This window comes from Sciurus vulgaris, assembly GCF_902686455.1.
Source record: "Sciurus vulgaris genome assembly, contig: HiC_scaffold_261_arrow_ctg1, whole genome shotgun sequence".
NCBI lineage: Eukaryota > Metazoa > Chordata > Mammalia > Rodentia > Sciuridae > Sciurus > Sciurus vulgaris.
In genome coordinates, this window is record NW_027632793.1 from 5,255,112 (window position 1) to 5,282,527 (window position 27,416).

Here is a 27,416-nt window from a genome sequence, read left to right on the forward strand (position 1 = left end):
CCAGACAAAAATTGAACAAAGAAACCATAGATCTCAATAACACAATCAATAATTTAGACTTAACGGACATTTATGGAATATACCATCCAACAAAGAGCAAATATACTTTCTTCTCAGCAGCACATGGATCCTTTTCTAAAATAGACCATACATTATGCAACAAAGCTAATGTTAGCAAATACAAGAAGATAGAGAAACAATCTTGTATTCTATCAGATTATAATGGACTGAAGTTAGAAATAAATGAAAGAGTTAAACACAGAAACTATTCCAACATCTGGAGATTAAACAATATGCTATTACATGATAAATGGATAACAGAAGATATTAGGAAGGAAATTAAAAAATTTCTTAGAGGTAAATGAGAACAAAGAAACATCATATCAAATCTCTGGGACACTATGAGAGCAGTACTTAGAGGGAAATTTATTTCATAGACTGCAATTAATAAAAGAAGAAAAAATCAACAAATAAACGACCTAACACTACAGTTCAAAGCCCTACAAAAGAAGAACAGACCAGCACCAAAAGTAGTAGAAGACAGGAAATAGTTAAACTCAGAGCTGAAATCAATGAAATTGAAACAAAAGAAACAATACAAAAAATGACAAAATGAATAGTTGGTTCTTCGAAAAAATAAACAAAATTGATAAACCTTTAGCCACACTAACAAAGACAAGACAAGAGTAAATCCAAATCACTAAAATTCGGAATGAACAAGGAAATATCACAACAGACAGGATTGAAATACAAAACATAATTAGAAGCTATTTTGAAAATCTATACTTTAACAAAATAGAAAATTTCGAGGACATCAAGAGGTTTCTAGAGACATGTGAATTGCCTAAACTGAACGAAGAGGACCATACACAATTTAAATAGAACAATTTCAAGTACTGAAATAGAAGTCATCAAAAGCCTACCAACAAAGAAAAGTCCGGAACCTGATGGGTTCTCAGCCGAGTTCTACAAAACTTTTGAAGAAGAGCTCATTCCAATACTTCTCAAAATATTACATAAAATAGATGAGGAGGGAACCCTCCCAAAACTCATTCTATGAAGGCAATTTCACACTGATAGCTAAACCAGACAGAGACTCATCAAGGAAAGAAAATTTCAGACCAATATTCTTAATGAACATCGACATAAAAATTCTCAACAAAATTTTAGCAAATTGCATACAAAAACATATTAAAAAGATAGTGCACCATGATCATGTGGGTTTCATCCCAGGGATGCAAGGTTGGTTCAACATCAGGAAATCAATAAATGTAATTCACCATATTAATACACTTAAAGTCAAGAATCACATGATTATTTCAATAGATGCAGAAAAAGCATTCGATAAAATACAGCACTCCTTCATGCTCAAAACACTAGAAAAAATTGGGATAGTGGGAACATTCCTCAATATGATAAAGGCCATCTACGCTAAGCCCATGGCTAATATAATTCTAAATGGTGAACAATTTGAAGCATTCACCCTAAAAACTGGAACAAGGCAGGGATGCCCTCTTTCACCACTTCTATTCAACATCGTTCTTGAGATTCTAGCCAGAGCAATTAGACAAAGCAAAGAAATTAAAGGGATACGAATTGGAAAAGAAGAACTCAAACTATCCCTGTTCGCTGATGACATGATTATATATTTAGAGGACCCTGGAAATTCCACCAGAAAACTCTTAGAACTCATAAGTGAATTCAGTAAAGTAGCAGGTTACAAGATCAATGCTCATAAATCCAATGCACTTTTCTACATAAGTGATGAATCTTCAGAAAGAGAAATTAGGAAACCTACCCCATTCACAATAGCCTCAAAAAAATTAAAATACTTGGAAATCAATCTCACAGAAGAGGTGAAAGACCTCTACAATGAGAACTACAGAACACTAAAGAAAGAAATTAAAGAACACATTAGAAGATGGAAAGATCTCCAATGTTCTTGGATAGGAAGAATTAATATTGTCAAAACAGCCATACTACCTAAGGTGATATATAAATTCAATGCAATTCCAATTAAAATCCCAGTGACATATCTAACAGAAATAGAGTAAGCAAATATGAAATTCATCTTGAAGAATAATAAACCCAGAATAGCTAAAGCAATCCTTAGCAGGAAGAGTGAAGCAGGAGGTATTGCAATACCAGATCTTCAACTCTACTACAAAGCAATAGTAACAAAAACAGCATGGTATTGTTACCAAAATAGAAAGGTAGATCAATGGTACAGAATAGAGGACACGGACACAAACCCAAATAAATACAATTTTCTCATACTGGACAAAGGTGCCAAAAATATGCAACGTAGTAAAGATAGCTTCTTCAACAAATGGTGTTGGAAGAATTGGAAATCCATATGCAAAAGAATGAAATTAAACCCATATCTCTCACCATGCACAAAACTAAACTCAAAATGGATTAAGGGACTCAGAATCAGACCAGAGTCCCTGCAGATTATAGAAGAAAAAGTAGGTCCAGATATTCAAAATGTCAGCTTAGGACCAGACTTCCTCAACAGGACTCCCATAGCACAAGAAACAAAAGCAAGAATCAATAACTGGGATAGATTCAAACTAAAAAGCTTTCTCTCAGCAAAGGAAACTATCAGCAATGCGAAGAGAGAGCCTAACGAGTGGGAGAATATCTTTGCCAATCATACTTCAGATAGAGCACTAATCTCCAGAATCTATAAAGAACTCAATAATCTCTACTCCAAGAACACAAATAATCCAGTCGACAAATGGGCTAAGGAAATGAATAGACACTTCACAGAAGAAGGTCAACAAACATATGGAAAAATGTTCAACATCTCTAGTAATAAGAGAAATGCAAATCAAAACCACCATAAAATTACATCTCACCCTGATTAGAATGGCGATTATCAAAAATACAAGCAACAACAGGTGTTGGCGAGGCTGTGGGGAGAAAGGTACACTCATACATTGCTGGTGGGGCTTCAAATTATTGCAGTCACTCTGGAAAGCAGTGTGAGATTCCTTAGAAAACTTGGAATGGAACCACCATTTGACCCAGCTATTCCACTCTTCGGCCTATACCCAAAGGACTTAAAATCAGCATACTACAGAGATACAGCCACATCATTGTTCATAGCTGCTCAATTCACAATAGCCAGACTGTGGAACCAACGTAGATGTCCTTCAACTGATGAATGGATAAAGAAACTGTGGTATATATATACAATGGAATATTACTCAGCCAGAAAGAATGATAAAATTATTGCATTTGCAGGCAAATGGATGAAATTGGAGAATATCATGCTAAGTGAGATAAGCCAATCTTAAAAAGCCAAAGGATGAATGATATCGCTAATAAATGGATGATGACACATAATGGGGGGAGGGAAGGTTTAGTGTTAGGTTTAGAGTTAGGGTTAGGAAGGGGGCAACTATGGAGGAAGGAAGGACTGTATAGAGGTAAAACAGGGGTGGGAGGGGTGGGGGGAAGGGAACAAATAACAGAATGAATCAAACAACATTACTCTATGTAAATTTATTTTTACACAAATTGTATGCCTTTACGCCATGTACAAACAGAGAAAGAACATGTATCCCATTTGTTAACAATAAAAAATAATTTTTAAGCATGCAAATAGGTTATAAACATCAAGGATATATCACTGACCACTAATTATATTGAAATTAATAAAATTTTAGTTTAGATCCCAAAGTCATTGTTAAATGAAGAGTCTTCCACAAGTCAAACAAAGCAATTTAATGTACAAGTTAAAAAAAAAAAATAAAAGGATGATTCACAATCCAGGAACAGAAGAGGACAAAATTAGGGACACAGGATCAGGCAGCACATAGTGACAGAACCAAGATGTTTCTGGCTGAGTGTTACCTATCCCCCAGAAAACTGACAGTCTGGTCCACTTTCAATAAATATGTAGGTATGCAGAAGACCAGCCTCTAGGAAGGGATGGACTGGGTCCACCTGACTTCATCACACACCTCAGCTGCAACTAGATTGTGCAGATGTCTCAGGGGCTGCAACCATGGGACTCAGCTCCGGCACTGGGATTCGAGGAAAATGAGCACCACTTTCTTTATTATGGGTCACCCTCCTGCTTTTGCTGAGTTTAAATGTTTAGATATTTATGTCTCTCAGGGGTTTAGGTTGCAGCTGTTCCTCTATATATGCCAATTCCGCATACTCATATTCAAACAATCTTAGCTGCAAAACAGAAACAATTTCATCTGTACTATATAAATAGGTATATTTTCCTGGTTATTACTGCCTAACAATTTACATAGTGTTTTTGTTCTATGGGGTGTTCTGTGCAATGTCCTGATGGTTTAGAACATGCAGGAGGGTGTGCATGCATTATATGCAAATGCTGTACCATTTGCTATGAATGACTTAAGCATCCCTGGGTTATGATATCTATGGGGCTCCTGGAACCTATCCAGGCCAGAAGTTAAAAATTTCTGTTGATTTTGCTGTGCAAAATTTAGGTGATCTCTGGCATTGTGTTGTCTATAGCCACACACTGGATATGTAAGAAAGTCGGTCAAGGGAACAGACCTGGAATCTGCCCAATATGCTTTGAAAAGTTAGGTATGGAGTAGTGGGTGATGTTGCCAATGAGATTTCTGCAAATGAGATATCCAGGGGTGTAAACTACTTTTCGGGGAAATGTGAATGATAAAGACACTGAGAAAATGGGGATAAGTAGGGAAATATTTAAGGCCAGGAGTGGCTCTATTTTTTTGTCTTTATATGCTTATGAATATTCATGTGTTTGTATTTTGAGGATTGAAGATATTGGAGCATATTCATTATTTGGGTGACAAAACCAACTCTAGTTAGGACCACAGGAATACAAAGGGTACTGCTGTTGGGGAAATTCTGCAATTCTTTGTTTTTGAAGATACCTGCAATTCTTGAGAGCAGCATTGAGAAATAGAAATATGAGAAAAACATGTTTTAAAATACATTTTTCCTGAAATTCATGGAACCTCAGTACTATAGGAAAGGGACCACACTTCCCTTGGCCTGTCCTCTTGAATTTCATGGTCCAAGAAGCAACCTTTCCTTTTTGGTCCATTCTCTCGCTACCAACCCTGTCCAAGCCACCATCTTCTCTTGTGACCACGGCAGTCACCTCCTCCCTGATTCACCTACTTTCCCTCTAGATCCTCCTCTACCTCCACTTTTCTACTGAGATGCCAGGGAAAGGGAACCCTCATCAGGCCTTTGCCATACTTGGATCCATTGTATGATTTTCTACTGCAGTCAGAATAAAATGTGAAGTTCTGGAGAGAGTAACAAATGGGAAATAACTCCGCAGCATCTTTCCTATTGACCTCATCTCAAAGATCTCCTCAGAGATGCTTTCTGTGGCCATCTGGTCTAAAATAGAACCCTGCCCTATTCCTAACTTTCCTGTCACCTTAATCTGTTTTACTGTATTCACAGCTTCAATGATCAAATCTTATCTTGTGCCCCTGGGCTCTCTCCCCAATGGAAATATAATTGTCAGCCTAAAATGAAAGGTCCTATTTGCTACAGTCATCTTAGTACCAAGAAATGTGCCCAGCACACTGTATGTGCTCAGTAAATTCTGGCTAAGTTAATATTCTTTCACATCTCAACAACTTTTCTAGCTAGTGTTCCATGTTCTCAGTCCTATGGTTTCAAAAGCAGTGCTCCCATTTAATAACCATGGATGGTGGGGCAGATTGTCAACCTAACTGCAGCAAATTTGAAATGGATAAAACTTGGTTTCTGCCAGGCATTCCCAAAGTGCAAACTTAAGGGAGTTTTATTAGGTAAAGTGGAGAATCCCTTTGTTAACTGGGCCAGCAAACCTGAACACCTTGTCTCAAAGAGACAAGTGCAACATTAGCTTTGCTTTTGAAAGATGAGCTAACTCAGAGGATGCACTGATGCAGAGTGGAAGAATTCTTCAGGAAACCAGAAATACATTCCCTTGAGAGTGAGATGTCCTTTACTTTTTTTTTCTTTTTTTGTACGAGGAATTGAACCAAGGATGCCCTTGTATTTATTATGTCTCCCTTGAAGATGGTATGGCTTTTCATTGGTTTTCTTTGCCATCATATCCCCTGAAACTAACAAGGCTTAATTGGTTCATGCACTCACTCCATTTCTTCATTCATCTGGAAGGGGTTTAATGAGGTTCTGTTAGATGCCAGGCAGTTTCAGGCCCTGAAGCTATAGCAATGAACACAACAGGCCAAGAACTGAGCTTTCTTTAGGAGGTAGTTAGGTCATGCTAGAGTTTGATTTTGGAATAACTCCCAGAGACCTCAGATTAGCCTTTTTGGGAGGTGTAGGAAACTTTAAGAGGTGGGTTGTAGTGGGAGGTTTTAGGTTATTGGTGGCATGATCTCAAGGGAATTGTAGATATTTAGTCTCTCCTTTTCTTCTCCCCTCCCCTACCTTCCTCACTTTTAACTCTCATGGGGTGAGGAGCTTGCTCCACCAGAGACTTCCTGGCATAATGTACTTCCTCACCAATAGGTTCAATAATGATAGGTCCAACTGACTACGGATAGAAACATCTGAATCCATGATTCAAAATGAAAATTTTTTCTTTATAAGTAGATTGTCTCAGGCATTTGCTACTGTAATGGAAAGCTAATCACTACATGTACTGTTTAGAAGAAAGAAACATATATAACAAAATAGGGAGAGAGGATATAAAGTGCATGTGTAGGAGAAACCTTAGATTGTGCCCTTGTTGAGATGTAGATTAAAGACATGGGAGAGGGGCTGAGGATATAGCTCAGTTGGTAGAGTGTTTTCCTTGTAAGTACAAGGCCCTGGGTTCAAATCCCCAGCACCATAAAAAAAAAAAACACACACACACATGGGGGAGAAATGGAGTTAGTCATGTGGATGTCCTTCCAGGAAGGGAATACTTAGTGAATAAGAACTAAGGTGGGAGTGTACCCATATTGCTCCACAAGAATAAGGAGACCAGGGTGATTTGAGGCATGGAGCAAGAGGGAAAGTGGGAGACTAGTTTGGAGTGGTAAAGGAGGTTAGGGAGGGAAGATCATGTAGGATCTCTACACATTGGGAGAATTTTATTCTGAATGAACTGGGGAGCCAAAGAAGAATTTTTTATCACTTTAACATATTGTCCATATTCAAGCTTTTATAACTGTCTCAATAATGTCATTTTAATAGAATATCCAAATATTTACTGTCACTTAAGACAATAACTTCCATAAGGGGTGAAATCAAATTTCATAGTGTGTGTTATATAATAATTACCATTTGAGGCTACAAGGACTGCACTAACAAAGACCATGTATAGATTTAGAAAATTTAACAGCTTTATTATGCCAATATATTACTTTTCTCTCATCAGGATCCAATCTAGGATCATAATACTGCATTTGGTTAAATATTCCATTTTTTCCTTTAGTAGATTTGGTGAGATAAAATTCACATGCCATATAATCCACTCACTTAAGGCATAAAGTGCAATAGCTATACACTCAAAGTTGTGCAACCACTACTGGAAACTGATTTTAGAATAATTTCATCATCCTACAACCTTTGGCTATCACCCCCAGGTCGTTCAATTCCCAATTACTTTCTATTTCTGTAAATTTGTCTCCTCTAGATATTTCAAATAAATGAAGCAAACAAAATATGGTTGTTTATGTCTACTTTCTTTCACTTGCAATAATTTAAAGGGTCATCCAAGTAACAAATGTCAGTATTCTGCTTCTTTTTCTGACTAAATAATGTTCCCTTGACTATATATATCTCATTTTATTTACCAAAGGAGGGTTCTGAACAGGAGACCTAATCTCAGGGGCATTCTACAAGGCTAACTCCAGCTCTTGCTCCAAGAAGCAGAAAATGAGCAACTCTGATAAATGCTGCTTTTAGAAAAAATAAGATGAGATCCAAAAATTGACCTGTAAGTGCTCAAATAGTTTAACAAATAAGGGATTCAAAATTTACTTAGAAGACATATTCTGATATATAACTTATAAAAGACATTTTATGGGTTTTATATGATTTGTTACTTTGAATAATTAAATATGAAATAAATAATAATTGATAAATAAAAAAATAATTTTAGATGGGATGCTTGATGCATCAGGTACAGGAATAATTGCAGGAACATTCATTTACCATGGTTTATGATGATAATATTGCTGGAAGTTATTCTTTTGGTTGATATGAAATTTACTCCTCAGAATAATCCTTCTCTAAACACAACTCAGCATTATGATAATTACTCAAGATTCCATTCCACCTTTCAGAAACTGTCCATGCAAAAATTTGATTCTTGGACAAAAATCTTTTCAATGTCTATGCAAATCAGGTAGACATGTTTACTTTTGTTCTGAAGGCGTTTGTGACATCTATAAGGTCATAAAAAATAAACTAAACAAGCAGTGTATGAAGAGCTACCTCCTTGTGGCTTCTGTCATTATTTGAAGCAACAAGGTCCTATTCAAATCATTGAATCCTGAGTTGGAAATGCATTTATGCACTGGGGTTTTGCAATAGTTAATAGGCTATCCAATTCTGTATACAAGCAACTTTTGGGGCTGCATATCTTTGTGAAGAGAATGAGGGGAAATGAAAACTAGACATAAAAATGGAGTGAGAGAATGTGATCTGCATTTTAAGGAAGATCAGTGCTCATGGTGGATGTGATGTGTTAAGGACCATGTCACAAATAAACTCACAGCACAGCGAGCCTTATTTACACATACTGTACCAAACCTGCTCCACCAGGACTAGAGTTGGGGCTGGGAAAGCCAGAAAGTCAGTGTGTTTTTTATCCCCTGTTGGAAGGAGCTGGGCATGAGTGTGGGCCTGGGAACTGGGGGAAGTGCCTCCCGCAGCTTCTCTGCCCTCTCCGTTGGGCCCGGAATTTGGAGAGGATCCCTGGTCGCTGGACCTGCTCAAGTGAGACCCCCAGACGCCTGCAGAAGCAGTTCAATCCAGGCTCTGGACCGGTGGCTGGAGGAAATAGAGACTCAGCAGCTGATCCCGGGCCCAGGCAAGGGGAGGGACCCTGCTCGCCCACCACTCCTGCGTCCGCGTGGATGGGGTGCCTCCAAGCTGGTAAAAAAGAGAGGGTCAGAACCCTGCTTTCCCCTGCTCTCATTCCTGCCCTATCCTCGGCGGCCTGGGCCTCCCAGTGCCTTGGTCTCAGCTCAGGCGGACAAGAGCTGCGCAGGAGGGGAACTTCCCTATGAAGACACCTCCAGGCTGCTCCAGGTACAGACTCGCCAGCTTGCTTCCCCTTGTGCCCGCGCCGCGGGTTCCCTGCAACACTTTGTCAGTTTGCAACCCTCGTGGTCCATGTCTCTATTTCCCTCTCCATTTCTGCAGACCTGCTGAGGCCTGTACGGTGTCTGCAGCTGGTGTTGTCCCGCGCTGATCCGCCAACCCTTGTGGGGGTGGGAGGACCTCGATGGGCACTGACCTTTCCACGCCCCACCAAGCGGTTTGCCCAGGAGGGGGACACCTGGTGCCCTTGTCCCAGGCGTCCTGCAAGGGTTCCCTTCCGTGCCCACCGGCCTCTTTGGGTCCCTGTTGGTGAAAGCTCACACAGAAATTCTTCTTGATTTATCCAAAGGGTTGGCAGCAGCATGTAATTCCCCCCTCTTCAGCTTACAACACCGAGTCTCCTAATCCTCTCATCCCTTCCCATTACCGGATTCCTTGGCCTCACTACACCTGTGTCCGCAAGTTTCTTTACCCTGCGACCCTCTTAGTTAGTGTTTCTCAGGTTGTTTCTGGAGGAATGTGCGGTGGTGGTTGTGAGAGACTAATGGGGACCTGCTTTTCTGGTTCCTGAATGCCTGTGCAGGCTTAAAGGAAGCACGTTTTCTTGATGTTCTTCAGGGAGGCAGCAGGAACAGAAGCTGTCCAGATATCAAAACTACTGCAGCGGAGGCTTTAATTTTGAGGTACATGCAATTTTGTAAAATACTCCCTTAAGATAACCAGTGAGACTGCAATCTCTGGAGAAACCATCCTTTTCGTGAGCGCTGACAGCATGCCCTTTCTCTTTCCTTGGTTCCCCCCAAAGTATGGAATGATAGAAAAGGTGCATGATTCCTGTTCTGTCTTCCTGTTGCTGAAGCTCTCAGTGGCTGAATTACAGAATGCCCTTTTTCTGAAAGAACATCTTTTGCTCAAATTGCCTGTGTTGGATAATGTGCCCACACTTCAGGAACACCAGGAGATAACTTCCTGGCCCAGGTTGATTTTACCTGTTGTTTATAACTACAATGCAACATTGTATGGGTGGCAGGTGAGCTGTATTGGAACAAGTGTTTTTTAAAAAGAATCAAGGCAGATCCTGTGTTCACTGCCTAGCATTTTCAATGGGTGTAAATGTTTTTGCATCAGCATTGCCCCAATGTAGGTGCCAGGCCTAAATATACTGTACTGATCAAAGTGTTTGTACTCCACTCTCCCTCCCTCATTACTATTTGCACTTATTTGGTATTTCTGTGTGGGTGGTGTACCATTTGTAAAATACTGCAATTCTTAGGAAACTGTAACCCAGATCTTGAGAGGTGATTTTTTGAAGATGGTGATGTCAAAGTATCTGGACAGTGTAGGCAGGATCAGATTTCTTCTGAGGGTAGGGATTTGTCCTTGATTCAGTTTTGACCCCTATTACAATAGGTATGTAATGAAATACATTTTTCCTTTTGCATTTTATTTTCCTTTTCAGAGCTGATGATCTTTGTATTTTAGAGAAATGACAGTTTTTAGGTAATTAAAAATGTTAACCTCTTAGACCTCTTGAGACTTAAGTAATTTTTTTTCCTGCTAAGTTAATTAAAACATTAAAAGGAAGTAAGTCTCATTTTTCAAGCAACATTTACTACATTTTTAGTTAAAAAAATTCAGTTTGTAATTTTTATTTTTGGTAATTCTGAGTTGAAGAGAAAATTTAATAACTTGGTAGAGTGGAAAAAGAATAAATGAGTGTAATTAGAGGAGCATATTTAAGCTGCAGTAGCCTACATAATTAAGGCCAACTTGTGTGTGTATAAAAGAACTCATTTGTGTAGTCTTACAAGGCTAATGGAGGCATCGCTGAAGCTTTATAAATCATGGGGTCATCATTTTCCACAACAAGTTTTGAATATCCAACAGGCAGTTCTGTCAAATTTACCGTCTTCTTAGTCTACATAGCTACATAGCAGCTTTATTATCATTCTAAGACAAATAGAACTAGTTAAAAGATTTCTTGGTTAAATCATAATGCATTCCAAAGCAGCAGTTGATTTTTACTGAGGCTTCTTGGGAATATCCATTCCATTTTTCATATCCCTTAGTGTGACTGGTTGATATTTAAGTGAACTCATTTAGATTTCCATTGCAAGTTGAGCAACACAAAGCTGGGGATGCATGGAATGCAATGGTAGCAAAGGAAACAGCACAGGCTGTTGGCCATTGTGCCTGAATATGTTCATCTGCTGTAGGAGCTCAGGCTTTCTTTTTCAGTCTTATCTGTTTAAGAAGGTAGCTCCCTGACATGAGCCTGGTCATATGTGTTCAACTGGTTTATTGAGTTAGTATGAAGTTGTCTGTTTTACTTGAAAAACTTATCCAGCTGTTAAACAGTTTCAAAGCAAATTAATTGATAACATGAATTTTTGTTTCTTAGTTCTTTTGATCTTTATGCCATAATATTTTACCCTTATTTAAGTCAGAGTAGTGAACCAAAGAACAAGTGAGGGGAAAGGTGAGCCCCTTGTTTCAGTGACTGTAGTCCACTCAACTTTGGTCAGTTGCCTTTTTTTATAAGGTATGAGTCTGGTTTTTGTTGCCTAGTCATATTTTGGATCCATGTTTTAGCTTACTGAATAATTGTGTCCTCATTATTTAATGGACTCATTCATTCTGTCTTGTTGCCTGGTTTCCATTCCAGTGCAAGAATTGTAAAACAGCTCTTGCAGAAGCTGAGCCATTTTTTGCCTTCCTCTCCACTCATTTTTATTTAAAGCTTTAGTTAGCCCCTGGTATCTGTGGGTGGTTGGATCCAGGATCCCCAAGGATACCAAAATATGTATGCCTGAGTCCATACATAAAAGGGCCTAGAGTTTGCATGTAACCCATGCTCCTCATTCCCTATGCTTTAAATCATCTCTCTGACACCTCATTTAATGTAAGTGCTGTGCAAATAGTTGTATCATTTAGGGAACATATATATGTTGAAAGCATGTACAGTGTTTTCTTTCTTTTCTATCTACTGTATGGTTGAATCCACAAGTACATATCCCAAGGGCATTGAGTGCCAACTGTACCTTCAGACACAAGCTAGAATAATTGTCCTTTAGAACTTCCTGTGGGATGCTGGGATTTGTAAGGTGTGGAGTAATGGAGAGTGTATTGTTGTCACTCACACAGTTGGAAAATTACATGCTTCTTTATTTTATGAGGCCATGGTGGAAAGAATGCCATGGCTAATTAGGTGCTCTTTAAATATGAAGCTGGTTACACAGCTCTTGGAAGTATTTAAACATTCCTTGATTTTTTTCTTTTAAATAATAAGGAATACCGTATCTAAGGAAGATCATTATAAGGATATATTCTAGGTATTATAAGAACATCTTCTAGCAGACCAAATAGAAATCCTCCTCTTGGGAGAGACTGCAGGGGAAAGACTTCTGAATTTGAACCCAGTCTTATGCTGCATCATTATTACTTCAAGAACTGGAGCACAGGGGAAGTCAACCTGACTTCTGAGTAGAGTGTATACATGTCTTTAGCTCATGAATTGCTTTGTGTGTGTGTTTTATAATTAGTAAATGTTGGCATAGAAGGACTTAAAAAAAGAATTATAATTTTTCTCTAAAAAACTTGGGAAAGTTTAGAAAAATAGAATTGACCTTCTAGACTCAGCCACTGTTACTTTAGTATATGTACACAATTGTTCATGTCATATATTACATTTATATTTTGCTTCTAGTTTTCTCCAAGTTATTTATTTTAAGTTTTTGGTACTGGGTATGGAACTAAATGGGTGCTTTACCACTGAGCTATACACCTAGTCCTTTTATTTTTGTTTATTTTGAGAAGGAGGAGAAGGTCTCACTTGATTGCTGAGGCTGACTTCCAACTTGTGATTCTTCTACCTCACCTCCTGTGTTGTGGAGATTACAGGTATGCACTCCCAAGCTTGGCTACAAAGGACTTTTTTTAATTGTGTGTGTATGGTGTTTCTTGCATGCCAGGCAAGCACTTCACTGCTGAGCTATGCCCCAAACCCTGTTCAAAATTATTATGTAGTTTTTGTGAACATAATTTTAAGGGCTCCATAGTATTCCATTGAGTGGATTCACATACTTGACAGCTATTTTCTGATTGTTAGAATTTCGTTTTTCTTCTGTTATAAATCATTCTCTTATGAAATCCATTGTGTGAAACATTCTTTCCTTTTCACTTTATAATATTTCCTTAGAGTAAATTTCTTCTGGAACAAAGTTTCTTATATTTTTCAGGGATATTGGGGTAGGGAGGTGCTGATTCTTTCATGTATAGGTATATTCTTTTTCATCCATGTGAAGTGTTTTTAGTTGGACAAGAGGGAAGAAAATCTCTGTTTGCTGATTCATGTATTTATTTGGCACTTTAGACTGATATGGCCACTTCACTATTGCCATAAATTAAGGCAGGAAGTATAAAAAGGGACAGAAAATATTGGCTATCTTGTCAAGGCCATAGTATCATGGACTAATTTGAGTCCCTTATGCAAGGTAGGTTACATGTTTGATTTGTTTATAAAACATGCTTAAATCAAGAAGATAAAAATCATTCAGTCTATATTTTGTTTTGTCTGTGCACATTTATATACAGGTTTATATACAGGTTTATGATCTTTTCACTTTAAATTTTGCAAATTGTATTTAGCTGTTTACTGTCTAGCTGGCACCTCCAGTTTTGTGAGGTGAAAATTTTAATTTTTTAAAATTTTCCTCCTTCTGTGCAGAAGTCTCCTTATATTGAAGAATTATCTTACATGTCTTCCTGAAACATAGATTGAATCACACTTGTACACTGATTTAAGACCTCAATTTGTCCACAGGAGAGTTGCATCACACACCCTTTCCAATCATGCCCCTGTCCGTCATGTTAGCTTTGTATCATCTCTACCCAGATTAAGCCTGTCAGTTTTACCACCTGTTTGCTGGAAGGTAGTGGGTCCAAAAGGTGGTTTAAAACCCCAGGTTATAGAGTCAGGCAAAATGGATTCAGATATTGGCTCTGCCACTTAACAACTCTCTATGTAACTTTGAACCAGATATTTAACTATTTAATATTTCACGTTATTTGCCTATAAAATAGGGACAACAGCAGCCTTTACTTCATAGTTTATTGGTGAGGTCAAAGTAGTCAGTAGACGTGAGTTAAGAAACCATGTCCATAGTGGAATGTGTGCTCACACTGTGAGTTCTGTCATTTTTGCAAAATTGTGTTCATCCCTTAAGTCCTACCTGATATTTCCCCTTTGGAAAAACTTCCTAAAATTAATTGTTCTTTTCTTTTCTTCAATTTATTAGGTTTTCCTTAGTCAACATGGGCTGCTGTAACAAAATATTGTAGAATGGGTGGCTGACAAACAACAGAACTTTACTTCTTTCAGTTCTGGAGGTGGATGTCCATGATCAGGGCTCTGACAGAGAGGGTGTCTGGTGAGGCACCCTTCCTTCCATATAGGCAGATGTCCTCTTCCCATTGCTACCTCACCAAGTGGAAGAGTGGAGACATCTTTCTGGGGTCTTTTATAAAGACAATCATCCCATCTAAAAGGACTCTTCTTTCATAACCTAAGCCATCCCAGAGACCCCACCTCCAAGACTATCACCTCGGGAGTTAGAATTTCAGTTAGACATCATGGGGATGGGGGTACAAACACATAGACCTCATCGTTGTTTGTACTTGTTTTACTGTGTTTATCACACTGTATCATGGTGAGCATCATAAAAATCCACAGTACATGGACCTTTTTTCTGTTTTTTTGCTCATGGTTGACCTTGGTACTAACAAGGTCTTCTGACCAAGATCCTAGATATGGCCTGATAAAACATTTCAGTACAGTGCTTTGGAGTCAGCAGGCAAATTATCAGTTTGCTTTGTGGGAGTCAGCTGTTCACACACTGACTCTTCCACTGAATCATTAGTTAGCTCTTTTAGGATGTTGGATCTGTTTTTCTCTGTGTCTAGCAGTCACTTAATACAGCTTTGTGATTCTCAATTAGAATACTTAAATCAAGGGACTGAAATAGTGGTACTTATTACATCATCCCCAATAGATTCTCCTCATATAATAAGAAAATCCTATCAGAATTGAACATTGCCCTAAGTGATTTTGATAATTTACCCCCTCTATTTGAAAATCATTGGTTGAAAAGCTGTTTGGGGAGTAAAAGATGAGGTACCGTATGGGAAGAAATATAGTTCCTCTATGAATTGTTACTAGTGTCTGAAGAGAAGTTGTCTTTCTGATTCTTGTGCAAAGCCAATCTATAGTAAAAAGTAAATTACCATATGAATAGGTATACTCTGACCAAGTGTGACTTTTGATAGTAGCCTGACTTTTTTCACTTTCCTGTTAAAAGCAACAATACCAGTCTCAGAATAATTCAACTGTAAGGTGCTCTGTACTGACGAAGGCTCTGGTGATCTACACATGGGCCCCTCCAGTGCAGACTCCAAATTTGAACACAAATGTGGGTGAGGCCCAACTATGTAGAAAGGACCAGGAACTGACTACCAGGGCCACAGCCAGGGCAGGGTGGGGGTCACACTCCTTCACTCCCACCGCTGCACTGCCTGGGCTCTAGGACACCCAGTGGGAGCAGGGGTGGTGGGCTGCAGTTGGAGAGAGCAGGGCCAGGCCATGGAGCCAGGCACTGGCTGGTCTATGCTGATGCCTGCACTGACCCGGAAGACTGTATCAGCCCACCTGCCGCTCTTCCAGACAGAAGGTGGGTACTGATGGCAGTAGGGCTCCCAGTGTGGGTAGTGAGGGCCAGAGTAGGAGAGTTGAATGGAAATTAGTCCTGGCTGTAGCTCTGGTCCACAGACCAGACCTGCCCAAGGTCCTGCGTTCCAGCCATGACCTGGTGGTGGGGAAAACCCTGCCCTGAAAGGCCTTCATGCCTCAGTGCACCTGGGACAGCCTGCCCAGCCTGCCTGTGCCTCAGTTTCCCCCATCAAGTGGGTAAATCAGAGTGATGACCTTTGTCTTGAGCACCCAGACCAGCAGGTGCTCAGCAGCGAGCAGGCTCCAGCATGTTTATAGAGTCCTCAGATTCATGCCGAGGGTCTTGCCCCAACTGTCCCATGGTGGCATTTGCTGTATGTTCGCTGCCTCCATCCCAGCAGCTCCCCCTGAAGTGGCTCATTTCATCCTGCCAAGAAATCTGGGCTGTTATGCAATGATTCCTCTTTTAGAGGCACAGATGCCACATAGAGGGGGCCTCAGGGTCAGCTGCCCAGCCTCCCCCCACTCCTGCCTTCCTCCTTTACCCTCCTTCCTGCTACATACTTCCACATGTCATGCAAGTCCAGGGATAGAATTTTTCTAGGTGGTGAGGGTGCACAGGCAAGGCAGCAGGCCTGTGCCTCCACAGCACCAACCCCTCAGTGGAGAGAGACTTCAAACAGAGCAGACAGGTGTTCATTTCTGATTGTTCAGTGTAGATAATGTGGTGGCATTGAGAGGGACGGGCTGAGTGTTCCTGGGGAGGACATGCTGGGAAGGGTCTTGGGAATTTAGAGGATAGTCTCGGAGCAGGTGACCTGGTGTCCAGGCCTGGAAAGCTCAGGTTGGACACTCCAGCTGGAGAAAAGAGCAAGGCCCCAGGCCCTGGGTGTGTGGCATGAGCAGCAGGGACCAGGTGGCTGGAGCCTGGGGATGAGCAAGCGATTGGGGAGACAGGGCCGTGGACCCTGGTAAGCGTGGAACAGCTTGTGCCTCACCCTGGAGGGGAGAAAACACCACCAGTAGTGGCTGCCAACCAGAGATGTGAGCTTGTTCTCCAGGTGAGGAATCCAGGGCCTGCCACTCTAAACTGAGTCCACTTAGCTGGGGTGAGGGCCTTGCTGGTCACCTGCCCCAGGCCATGAGCACCTCAGAAGCCAGGTGGGCTCCAGATACTGCCTTGGCCTCCCAGGCTGCTGTGCTGGGCCTGCACCACCTATGCCCCAGCTGTCCCTCCTGCTCTTCCACACAGCTGAGGGTGGCTGCTCCAGGTGTGGCTCCTCTGGGTGCCTTCCTTGGCTTAGCTCTGAGCTCACTGGCTCTCCAGCAACTGGCTCACTTGGAGTATCTGGGGAGTAGTTTGTCTCTTGAGTGAGCACTGCAGCAGCTCAGTGAACCTCGAGGCCAGAGCTGACCTGGCTCCTGCTCAGGGTCTGGCCTGTGCTTGGCAGCAGTAGCCTCTGAAAGAGTAGTTGTGTCCCCTGCACCTGGGAAAATGCCCTTCACACCCTCAGGCTGCCGACAGGGAGGTGTGGCAGAACACTCTGCTGCTCACTGGGCTGGTGGTTTGGATGGGGAGGCTGGAGGGGCCTCCAGTCAGCACCTGGGCTCCCCCACTGGCAGCCCCTTTCTCAGTTCACAGTGCTGAGTGGACTCTGCAGGCTTGGTTCCCAGCACTTGTGACTCACCGCAGGCTCCCAGGCCCCATGGCCCTGGCCTGGCTGCTCTCTGGCTGGCCCTGCTGCTCCTGTTTTCTCCTGTGGTTTTGAGCTCCTTCCCACTCTGCTTCTTTGTCCCTGCTGTTCCATCTGTTACCCTTCCACACTCTCCATTTGCCGACTGTTTTGAGATTACGTGGGTTGCAAGCAACAGAAATGATGCTGGATAATTTAGTGGGGTGGTGGTGCAGGGGGCAGGGCTCCTTGTGAGGAAGTGGGTCATTCCCTGGCAACCCTGAGAGGACCCATATCCCTGGTTCTGATGGTGCCACTTTGGCAGGTTTTCAGTTGTAGGAACAATGCCCCAAGTGAAAGGCGACTTAAAGGGATGTGGTGTGTGTGGAGGTTGTACTCTGGGCGGGATTGCAACTCAGCATTGCCAACTCACCTGATGCCACTGTTCCCTTCTTGTTCCCCATGAGGGGGACTGCCAGATGCAGGAAGAGGCTGTGGTGCTCGGCGTGGGCCTGTGAAACAGTGGCTTCATGCACCATGGTAACCCTACCTTGTTCCTCTGCCCCAGCTTGCCCTGTCTGCCCTGCCTGTCACTTGGAGCTTCTGCTCCTGGCACCAGAGTGAGGCTCCTGCTGCCAGTCAGCCCCCTGCACTGTTCCCTGTGGGGCCAGGGTTCAAGGGGTCTTCCTCCCTGCAGCCAAGCCTGCATGTCCTTCTATACTGTGGTGGGTACCCACTGTGTTCCAGGCTTGGTGCTAATTGCTGGGGCAGCAGTGAACAGGACAGGTCACAGTCATGTGTGTACCAGTAAGACACAAAGAACTGTGTCTTCTTAAATGTTCCAGGATGGTGGCATGTGAGGCGTCTTGGACTCTTACTCTAAATAAGGTGGAGTCCCAGGAGGTTCTGGACAGGAGGGACATGGTGACTCTGTTGTGTTCTAGATCCTTCTGTGTCATACAGGTGGAGTGTGGTCTGTGGGAAGGCAGAGGTAGTGGCCTTAAGGAGGTCTAGGGCTGAGGAGTCACGGCTCGGGCTGGGCTGTAGCAGCAGAGGTGGGAGAAGAGTTGCGTCCAGAGGCCTCACACGGTCCTTGCCAGATGCTGCTTTTCTGATCTGTCTCAGAGCTTGGTACTCTTAGCTCTGTGAAGGGCTGGGGAATAAATGCTGAGGTCTCTGGCACAGCTACTCACATGTGCCTTTGCAGCACAGAAGCAGGTACAGATAATGTGCAAATAAGTGGGCATGTCCATGTGCCTATACAACTTTATTTAAGGAAACAGGTGTGGGCCATGTTGTTCCAGCCCTGAGCCTGCCTTGTGACTGCAGGTCACAAGGCAGTCACTCCGCTGCGTCCCAGGGCCTTAGGTCTGACATGTGCTGCCAGTGTTCAGTGGCTGGGACTGTCTGCAGTTCAGGAAGGTCTCACAGCTATGCAGAAAGTGTGCCCACCTAGACCCACAGTCCTGTTCACTGCCTGCCCACTGGTGAACACCAGCCCCTCGTAATGTGTGGCTCCATTTGGTGGTGGACAGGGGCTCAAAGTGGGTTGCTCACTCCTGCCCAGTTAGAGCTGGTCTTCCTGATGGGAAGATGCCCACTTCCTTCTTTGTGGGTGCTGCTGTTTCCCCAATTCCTCCAGGGCTCCCCAGCACATGTAGGGATCACAGTGGCCTAGGAGACGCTGCCTCCCCAGCTCCATCTCAATGCCAGCCACTTTGGTCCTGCTTCTCACTATGGGCAGTGGCACTCTGGCCTGCTGCCTGGTGAATTCCCCCACTGTGATGTCCAGCTCTCTGCCCCAGGGCAGCCTTGTGGCCCCACAACTTTCCCTGGCCTGTAGCTGCTTTGCTTTACTTTGGACTGCACATGCCTCCATGCCAAGGTCTGGCCCCCTGTGACCATCAGCTGCAGAGCTGAGTGGGCAGGGCCATTGAGTCTGCCATGTCCAGTAGCTATCTCCCACCCTGTGCAGACCTGGAATGTATGAGGGGCAGGGGCTCTTTCCCCAAAGAGCCCCAGGACCTTCTTCCAGCATGAAAGGGGCTGCTGCTTTCTGAGCTGCTTTTCCACATCCATGGCTATATTCTGGGTCTGTTTTATTCATTGAGTCATTTGTTGAGCACCTATGATTTTCCAGTGGATGGGAAACAGTAACATGGAAGGAAGGAGACTGTTCCCTAGGCTGGCAGGAGGAAGGGGTGACAGATTGGATGAATACACTAGGTTCTGGTGGGAGTGGGGTGAGGGTCTCACTTCAGGTATCCACTGAGCACCTACTGTGTGCAGTTGGCCTAGTCTGTCTGCTCTCCTGCAGACTCCTATCTGCACCCAACCTTGGTGTCCCTGGGACATGAAGAGATGGCAGGATTTCAGTGACGTGGGGTCAGGGTGGGGTGCCTCACCATGTCTGCTTCAGGCCCTCAGATCCTGTCCCAGGAGGAAGACTATGGCTTCAACATCGAGAATAAAAAGAAGGACATGGTCATAAAGTTAGTCCAGAGGGGCTCATTGGCAGAGGTAAGGCCTCCCAGCTGCTGGCAGGATCTGTGTGCAGGTGGGAGTGGGCAGCTTGGCAGATCTGGGGACATCGGTGCTGCTCCTCTCATTCACTTGGGGAAACTGGGCCCAGGACTCCTGCAAGTACCAGGGAGTGGGAGCACACCCCCCAACTCAGTGTGCTCCTATGTGGCCCACCAGTGCCCACTGCTGGCTCTATGCAGAGGCACTGGGAATGCTCACGTTCTGAGTTACTTTTCCAAAGAGCTTTGAAGATAAAAAACTCAAACAGCAGCAGCTCAAGCAGGAGTTCCTTGCTGTGCCCTGGAGGAGGCAGGGTCTCCTGGACAGGACCAGAGGAGGGCCCAGTGGGAGGCAGGACTGAGACCCAGGTCAAAGCTTCTCCTTTGTGGGAGGTGGGGTTGCACCTGCCATGCCAGGAGCCCCCATGAGAGGAACAGTCACCAGGTGGCCACCACATTGGATGCCAAGCTTGGCCCCACTGCTTAGGCCACCCTCCACAGCTGCCGTCCAGAACTTTTGCCTTCAGTGCTTTCTGCAGGGGAGCCACTGAAGCCTGCAGGGCTGCCCTGTCCTAATGAAGACAGGACGGTCCTTCACTGTGGATAGCATGGTTAACCACATGCCCGTCTGCTCTGTGGTCCCCAAGATGGCTGGCCTGCTGGAGGGCAGGAAGATATACTTCAACAACAAGGACATGGTGTTGCTGCAGCCCTTCTCCAAGGTGGAATCCCTCCTCAACAAGAACTTCTGCTCGCACTGCCCCCTGCACCACCAAGGCAAAAGAGTGAGTGTCCCCCACCCCTGCTGGTGTGCTGAGGAGGTGCCATGCTGGGGTGCTGATGGGACAAGAGCTGTGGCCCTGTTGGGGTCCTGTTCCTGCAGCCATCATGGGACATGAGCTCTGGCTGTTCCTAGGGGCCTTCAGGCCCTGGGCATGTGGACCTGTTGGTGTGGACACAGTTTCTACCTTTCTGGGCCTCTGATCAAGTTGGGGGACAGGGCCAGGGACAAAAGTACACAGTTAGGGGTGTGAGATATGTCCAGCTGGGTGACTAGTGAGCTGTGAACAGACAGGGATGTGAGTAGACTTGGCTGTGTGGTGGACACAGAGAGGCTGCCAGTAACTGGGACTCCTTGTAGGGGTTCTGGGGGAGGAGGTTCTAGGCAGAGGTGCATAGGCCTGTGGTAGGGCTGTCCCTGGCATGTTTGAGGACCAGCAAGGAAGCTGAGGGCTGCAACCGAGTGATAGGGTGAGGAAACCAACCAGGCACTGGGGGCCGGCCTGTGGGGGCCCTGCACCCACATGAGCTCTCTGAAGAGCAGCTGGAGGTTCTGGGTTTCAGTGGCTGCAGGTTGGGTAGGTCAAGGTTCAGGGCGAGTCCTCTATTTTCAAATCACACACCTGGTGTCCAAGTCTCCCTTTTACTTAAGGCCAGTGTTCCCCTGTGGGAGTGTGGGCATTTTGAATGTGGTTATTTCAGTCAAAGGTGAGCTGGTTCAGGTAGTCAAGTCACCGTGTGGTTGACTGTGCCAGTGGCAAAGGGTACCAGCTGTAACCATCTCTTCAAAGTTCTGCACAGGATCATGGAATTGCTTCATCAGGCAGGTGGGAACAGGATGGACAAAGGCAGGACTGGGGACACATCCTGGGCAGGGGTGTCCTGGACAGAGGACACCTGCCACACACCCTGGCAGGTATGGCCCTCTCTGCCATGGTGGGGAGTGGGCCTCAGTATGGCTGCAACAGGTCTTTCTATCCCCTCGCTAGGGGCCCCACTGGGTGTTTCTCTGGGAACAGCACCAAGCGGAGCTGGGCCACTTCTCACCCTGCCTATTCCATAGTGAGTCAGCACCTGCTGGTGGGGTACTGGTCTGGTCACCAGGGGCTTCTGGGATGGGGAGTGGTGCAGGCGGCCTGGTGGAATTTTGGGACACTCAGGCACAGAATTGGTGGTGTGGACTCTGGGCAACTGCATTTCTCCTGTGGGAGTGGCAAGCCTGGGCCGAGCTTCCCAGAAGCCTCAGAGGAGGGGCCCCCAGGTGCCCCTGGGTTGTGGGAAGTGTGTTGTTTTCCTTATGCCTTATCTGTCCCTGGTGCCTGCTTTAGGACCATCAAAGACCCTGACAACCCTGAGGCCCTGTGCTTCCAGATCCGGGGAGCCGCCCCGCCCTGTGTTTACACCATGGTGGGAGGTGAGTGGGAACCCCACTGACTACGCTAGTGTATGTGGAGGCTTCTGTGATAGTGTGAGTGGGTGTCAGTCAGCTTTACACCTGCTATGATGAAACACTCAGAGCCATTAATCATAGGAGGAAATGTTGGCTAGGCACTGCACATGCCTGTGATCCCTGCTCTTGGCATGATGAACACATTTTCACAGGGCAGAATATCAGAGGTGAAGAGGCATTTGGCTGAAAGAGGAATGGCACAGAGCTTCAAGGCCGAATACTCTAAAGGGAAGAGAAAGGACATTTGAGGGGCATGAGAAGTAGAAAGGTGTTGGTGTTGAAAAGCAACTTCAGTGAAGGGACACTAAATAAATGGGAATTGTTTAAGGTCTGGGTCACAATTCCCAGACATTTCCGTAGTTTCAATATACCGTTCAAGTACAGAATGTAGTCAGTGACAGGTCATTCTCTGAGCAAGTATCATGACTGACCCTGATTTCCTGTGCCGATTCCTGGCTTTTTCCTGTTGCTTGTAAGGGACACCAGATGATGCATATGCTGATTTTTAAATATTTTCAGCACAAGACCTCTGGTGAAAGGCCTTCCTTACAATGCACTCTCTTCTCCATTGACCTTCAATGAAAATGAATTCACATTGTGATATGCAGCAGAGAAGCATGGCTCTGGAAATCATGAGTTCACCTCAAAATCAAATATTTAGTGCAAACGCTCCTGTTCAAAAGCAAAATCAATACCCAATGGAATGTGCAAAATCTGAATTTCAAAAGAGGACACCTTAAGGAACATGCAAAAGTGTGATAGTCCTTAGTGAGCAGGAAGAGTGTATTCTCAAGCATTTTCAAATTGGAGCATTTTTATTTTTTCCAGGACTGGCTATATCCACTGCCTCCCCACCAGCAGCCTAGTGTCTCTGCTTTCCCTCTCTCAGTGTGACTTCATTCCTATAGGGCTTCTTGTGTCATTCTTAAGCCTGCAAAGCACGAGCCACTCATTTTCAGAACCATGGTGCACATGATAACACCATAATATTCAGCCAATTCTGCACTGCAACACTTCAGATCCTCCATCCTAATTAACAGTAGTCTAGAAAAGGGCTTCATTCCTCTTGAGACTGGACATCCAATGATACTGGGAGACTAGGTTGCACATTCCCCCAGTTCCTCCTGAATGCTCTCAGCAGGAGCTAACATGTATGCATCCCCAAATCATACAACTGGGCTTCAAATCATTTGCAATGTGATGCTGAGGAATACTGAGTGAGAAAAGCCAGGGCGAAAGGCAACTGTCTTTGGTCCTCACCTCTTGCTTTTCCATATGACCCTGAGGTTGACATGAAAGCTGCAGAGCAATGCAAGTCCCCTTCAGTTGCACAGCATGTGGAGTGTGCCCAAGAAGCTTGATAAATGCCAAATACTACTGCAGTTGTCATTTTGAAGTTCCTGCCATTTGCAAAATGGTGAGCATCTTCTTCCTGAAAAGCTTGCTGATGATATAACCCCATGAGCATGTCATGAGAAGGGGCTAACCCATGAGTTGCTGTGAGTAGACCGATGTCAAGGAACATCTCCTGCTAGGAAACACAGGTGACTGGGAAAGCACTGCTAAGTTTGAGCGCAACTCCATGCTGAATGTCTGATTGGAAATGGCTTACATGTCCAACTGGTTCTGTTTCACTGTGCCCATTGAGTTGATGAAAAGAGAAGGAAAATATTATATGAGAGAGAGTTGGCATGTTCAAGATTTCTTCCATCACTTCCGCACTGAGGTACCACGGAGGGACTCGAATCCTGGTCCTTGGTTTGCTAAGTGAGCGCTCTCCAAGAGGAGCCATTTGTTCAGCTTCGGAGGAACTGCTTTTTGGTACCCTCTAGATCCTCTAGTGGTCTGACTCTGTCAAATCCACTGCAGACAACCCAGCCACAAACAAAGCCACCAAATTTGTTAGAAAATGTTTATCTTCCTTTCCACAGCAATCCTGCAAGGAACCTTTCCTGTACATCAAGACACACAATTGATGCATCCTGAGGTGAAATGTTGATCCCTGTCTATTGATGTATGAAAATGTTTGTAGTTGAATACTTATTGTGGGCAGAACCCGGGTCCCAGGGTTACGCCACGTCCATCCGAAAATGGCGACTGGCAGAGAGCAAACGGCGTCTGAATATGCATGGAGAAAGGCAGAATGTGTTTACAATTGGCTGTATTATAATCAGTTCAGCTGCCTATCCTGTGAGAAATATACTATACATGTATGCTCGTGTGAGTGACTGGTTGATCTTTAACAGAATTGATGGACATATCTGGTTACAATTGCTTATACATGAGACTGCATATATATTGAGGGTGTTATTGGAATAAAGGGGAAGCTGCTTCATGAACTTCTGAAGAGTACATGTCTTCTGTCCCCGAGGTCGGGCTGTAAGCATGAGGAGCGGCGGTTTTCAGTAAGCAAAAAGACAAAGAAGCCACAGTTTCCCGTAAGCGAAGCTGGGTGGCGAGACGCTTGTAGCAGCCCTGTTGGCAAGCAGCCGTGGATATCCACAAGAGGTGGTCCGAACAGGGAATAAGCCACGTCGTTCCAAATGCTGTGGCCCAGACTGGGATCAGAGGAGGATCGAACTGGAAATTTGTGAGTGCTCAGGAATAAAAAAAAAAATACAATTTCGCTAGTGTAATTAACGAGGTTTCCCTATTTGAGGAAATGGTGGCCTTAAGTTTTTAACAGAAGAGCCCCCTAGAGAGGGATTATTAACGGAAGATTCTCCTAGAGAGAGAATATATTGAAAGACTGTCTCAAGAGACAGCACAGGACGTCCCATAACAAATATGTGTAAATTAATGTTTGTGTTACCTTTTCTTGTTTCTGTTTGATGTTGTTATAGCATTGTGTACATTAGTTCATTTTTGTCTGACTTCCAAAAAACCAAAATTTCAAAAACAGTTAAGTGAAGGGTAAAAGATATTAAAAACTGTAGAAAAAGAACAATCAAGTCAAGCTTCTGAAAGAGAAAGTACATGTTCAGATCTCTGTGCCTCTGCCAGAGCAACATTATACCCTTAATTGACCTCTGACACATAATATCATCAATGCTACCTCTGACACATAATAACTATACTGTGACCTCTGGCACTCACATAGTACCCTCACTGTACCCTCTGACACTCACATAAATCCCCATTTCTGATTTCTGACAATCACATAATACACACATTTTGACCTCAGACACAGACTACTACCACTCTCACCTCTGTCACTCACATAAAATTGCACTGTGTCCTCTGAAAGTCACATAAATATTTTCACTGGATCCTCTGACACACATAAAATATCCTCACTGTGACCGCTGACATTGGCATATTACCTTCATTGTGATGTCTGAAACTGATATAATATCCTCTCTTTGAATTCTTGCACTCATTATGTCATCATTTTGGTCTCTGATACTGACATAGTATCCATTTTCTAACCTGTGATTTTCACATAATATCCATAAATTGGCCTCCTATACTCACATATTACATTAAATGTGACTTGTCATGCACTTAATACCTCTTTGTGACCTGAGACACTCATATAATGCTTGCAATGTAGCCTCTGACAATCACATAATATCCACACTTGGTCTCTGATATTTCTATAATAAATTCAGTCTGGTTTCTGACACACATAATATTCTATTCTAATGACTTCTATCACTCACTTAATACACTCTCTTTTGCCCCTGATATTCACAGAATATTCTCACTTGGCATCTGACGCTCACAAAATGCCATCACTGTTACCATGACACTCATATAATACACTCAATGTGGTCTCTAATACTCACAAAATACCTTCAATGTGGCCTTATACACTCACATAATATAATTGTCACCTCTGAAACATTACACACTCACTGTTGACCAAGACAGTCACTGTGACTTTGGACACTCAAAATATCTTCATGCTGGACCCAGATGTGACAAAATATCCTTACTGTGGCCACTGACACCCACATAATTTCCACAGTGCTGTCCCTGTGATTGGCAGTATATCCCAAATGTAGCCTCTGATTTTCATACAATATCCTTTCTGGGACTTTTGTCACTCACATAATATCCTCATTAGGTTCTGACACTCATGTAATACCATCACTGTGGCCTCTGACATGTACATAATATATACAATTAAACCTCTGACATTTACTTAATACCTTCACTCTGGCCTCTGAAACTCACAAAATAACATTACAGTGGCCTCTGACGTTCACAAAATATCCTCAATGTGGCCTCTGATATTAATATAATACCCTCACTGTGACCAATAAGACTCACATAATTCCCTCACTGTAGCCTCTGACACTCACATAATATCATCACTGATACCACTGACACATAATATTCTCAATGTAACCACTGTGACTACTGTCACTCATTGAATATCTTCCCTGAGGCCTCTGGTATTCAATAAAAATAGTCTGACCTCTGACACTGATATAATGTCCTCAGTGTGGCCTCAAACATTTATATGAAATTCTCACTGTACCTTTTGACATACAATATCCTCACTATGGTCTTTGACTCTCACATAATATCCTGTGTCCTCTGACACTCATATAATACACTCACTGCTGCCATGGCAATCAAATAGTATCTTCCCTTGGTCTGACTCAAAAAATTCCCTCATTGTTACCTTGATACTCACATAAAACCCTGAATGTGACCTCTGACACTCACATAATATCCTTACTATGGCCTCAGGTTCTCACATAATATTCTCACTGTGACTGCTAACCTTGACAAATTGTCCTCACTGTAGCCACTGAAATTCAGATATTACCCTCACTATGGCCTCTGACACTCATATAATGTTTACACTTGGCCTCTGACACTAACTTAATACCTCACTGTGGAACCTGACACTCATATAATACACTCACTGTGACTGAAGACACTAGTAACCTTAATGTGACTGCTGACACTCACATAGTATCCTTAACATGCAATGTGTCCTTTAGTATTAACATAATATTCATACATTAGAGCTTATAACTAATATAGTAGTTGTCCTTTGG

At 43.5% G+C, this 27,416-nt stretch overlaps 1 protein-coding gene and 1 long non-coding RNA gene across 2 annotated transcripts in view; both read left to right on the forward strand.

The window, feature by feature from the left end:
• The window catches only part of LOC306652524, a 1,123,790-nt gene that overhangs the window by 945,441 nt on the left and 150,933 nt on the right, over window positions 1-27,416 (forward strand). The window lies entirely within an intron of this gene.
• Window positions 19,352-22,366, forward strand: LOC306652528 (phosphatidylinositol 3,4,5-trisphosphate-dependent Rac exchanger 1 protein-like). The gene is made up of 3 exons (XM_079125374.1): window positions 19,352-20,169; window positions 20,819-20,956; window positions 22,280-22,366. Exons 1-3 carry the CDS (start codon window positions 20,056-20,058, stop codon window positions 22,295-22,297), a joined length of 270 nt encoding a protein of 89 aa, XP_078981500.1. The 5' UTR covers window positions 19,352-20,055; the 3' UTR covers window positions 22,298-22,366.

Excerpts from the sequence above, each read along its gene's own strand:
- LOC306652528 (XM_079125374.1), top strand. The coding sequence starts at position 20,056 with ATGTCTGCTTCAGGCCCTCAGATCCTGTCCCAGGAGGAAGACTATGGC. Across the intron at positions 20,170-20,818 it reads AGAGGGGCTCATTGGCAGAG|ATGGCTGGCCTGCTGGAGGG; the intron begins GTAAGGCCTCCC and ends GTGGTCCCCAAG.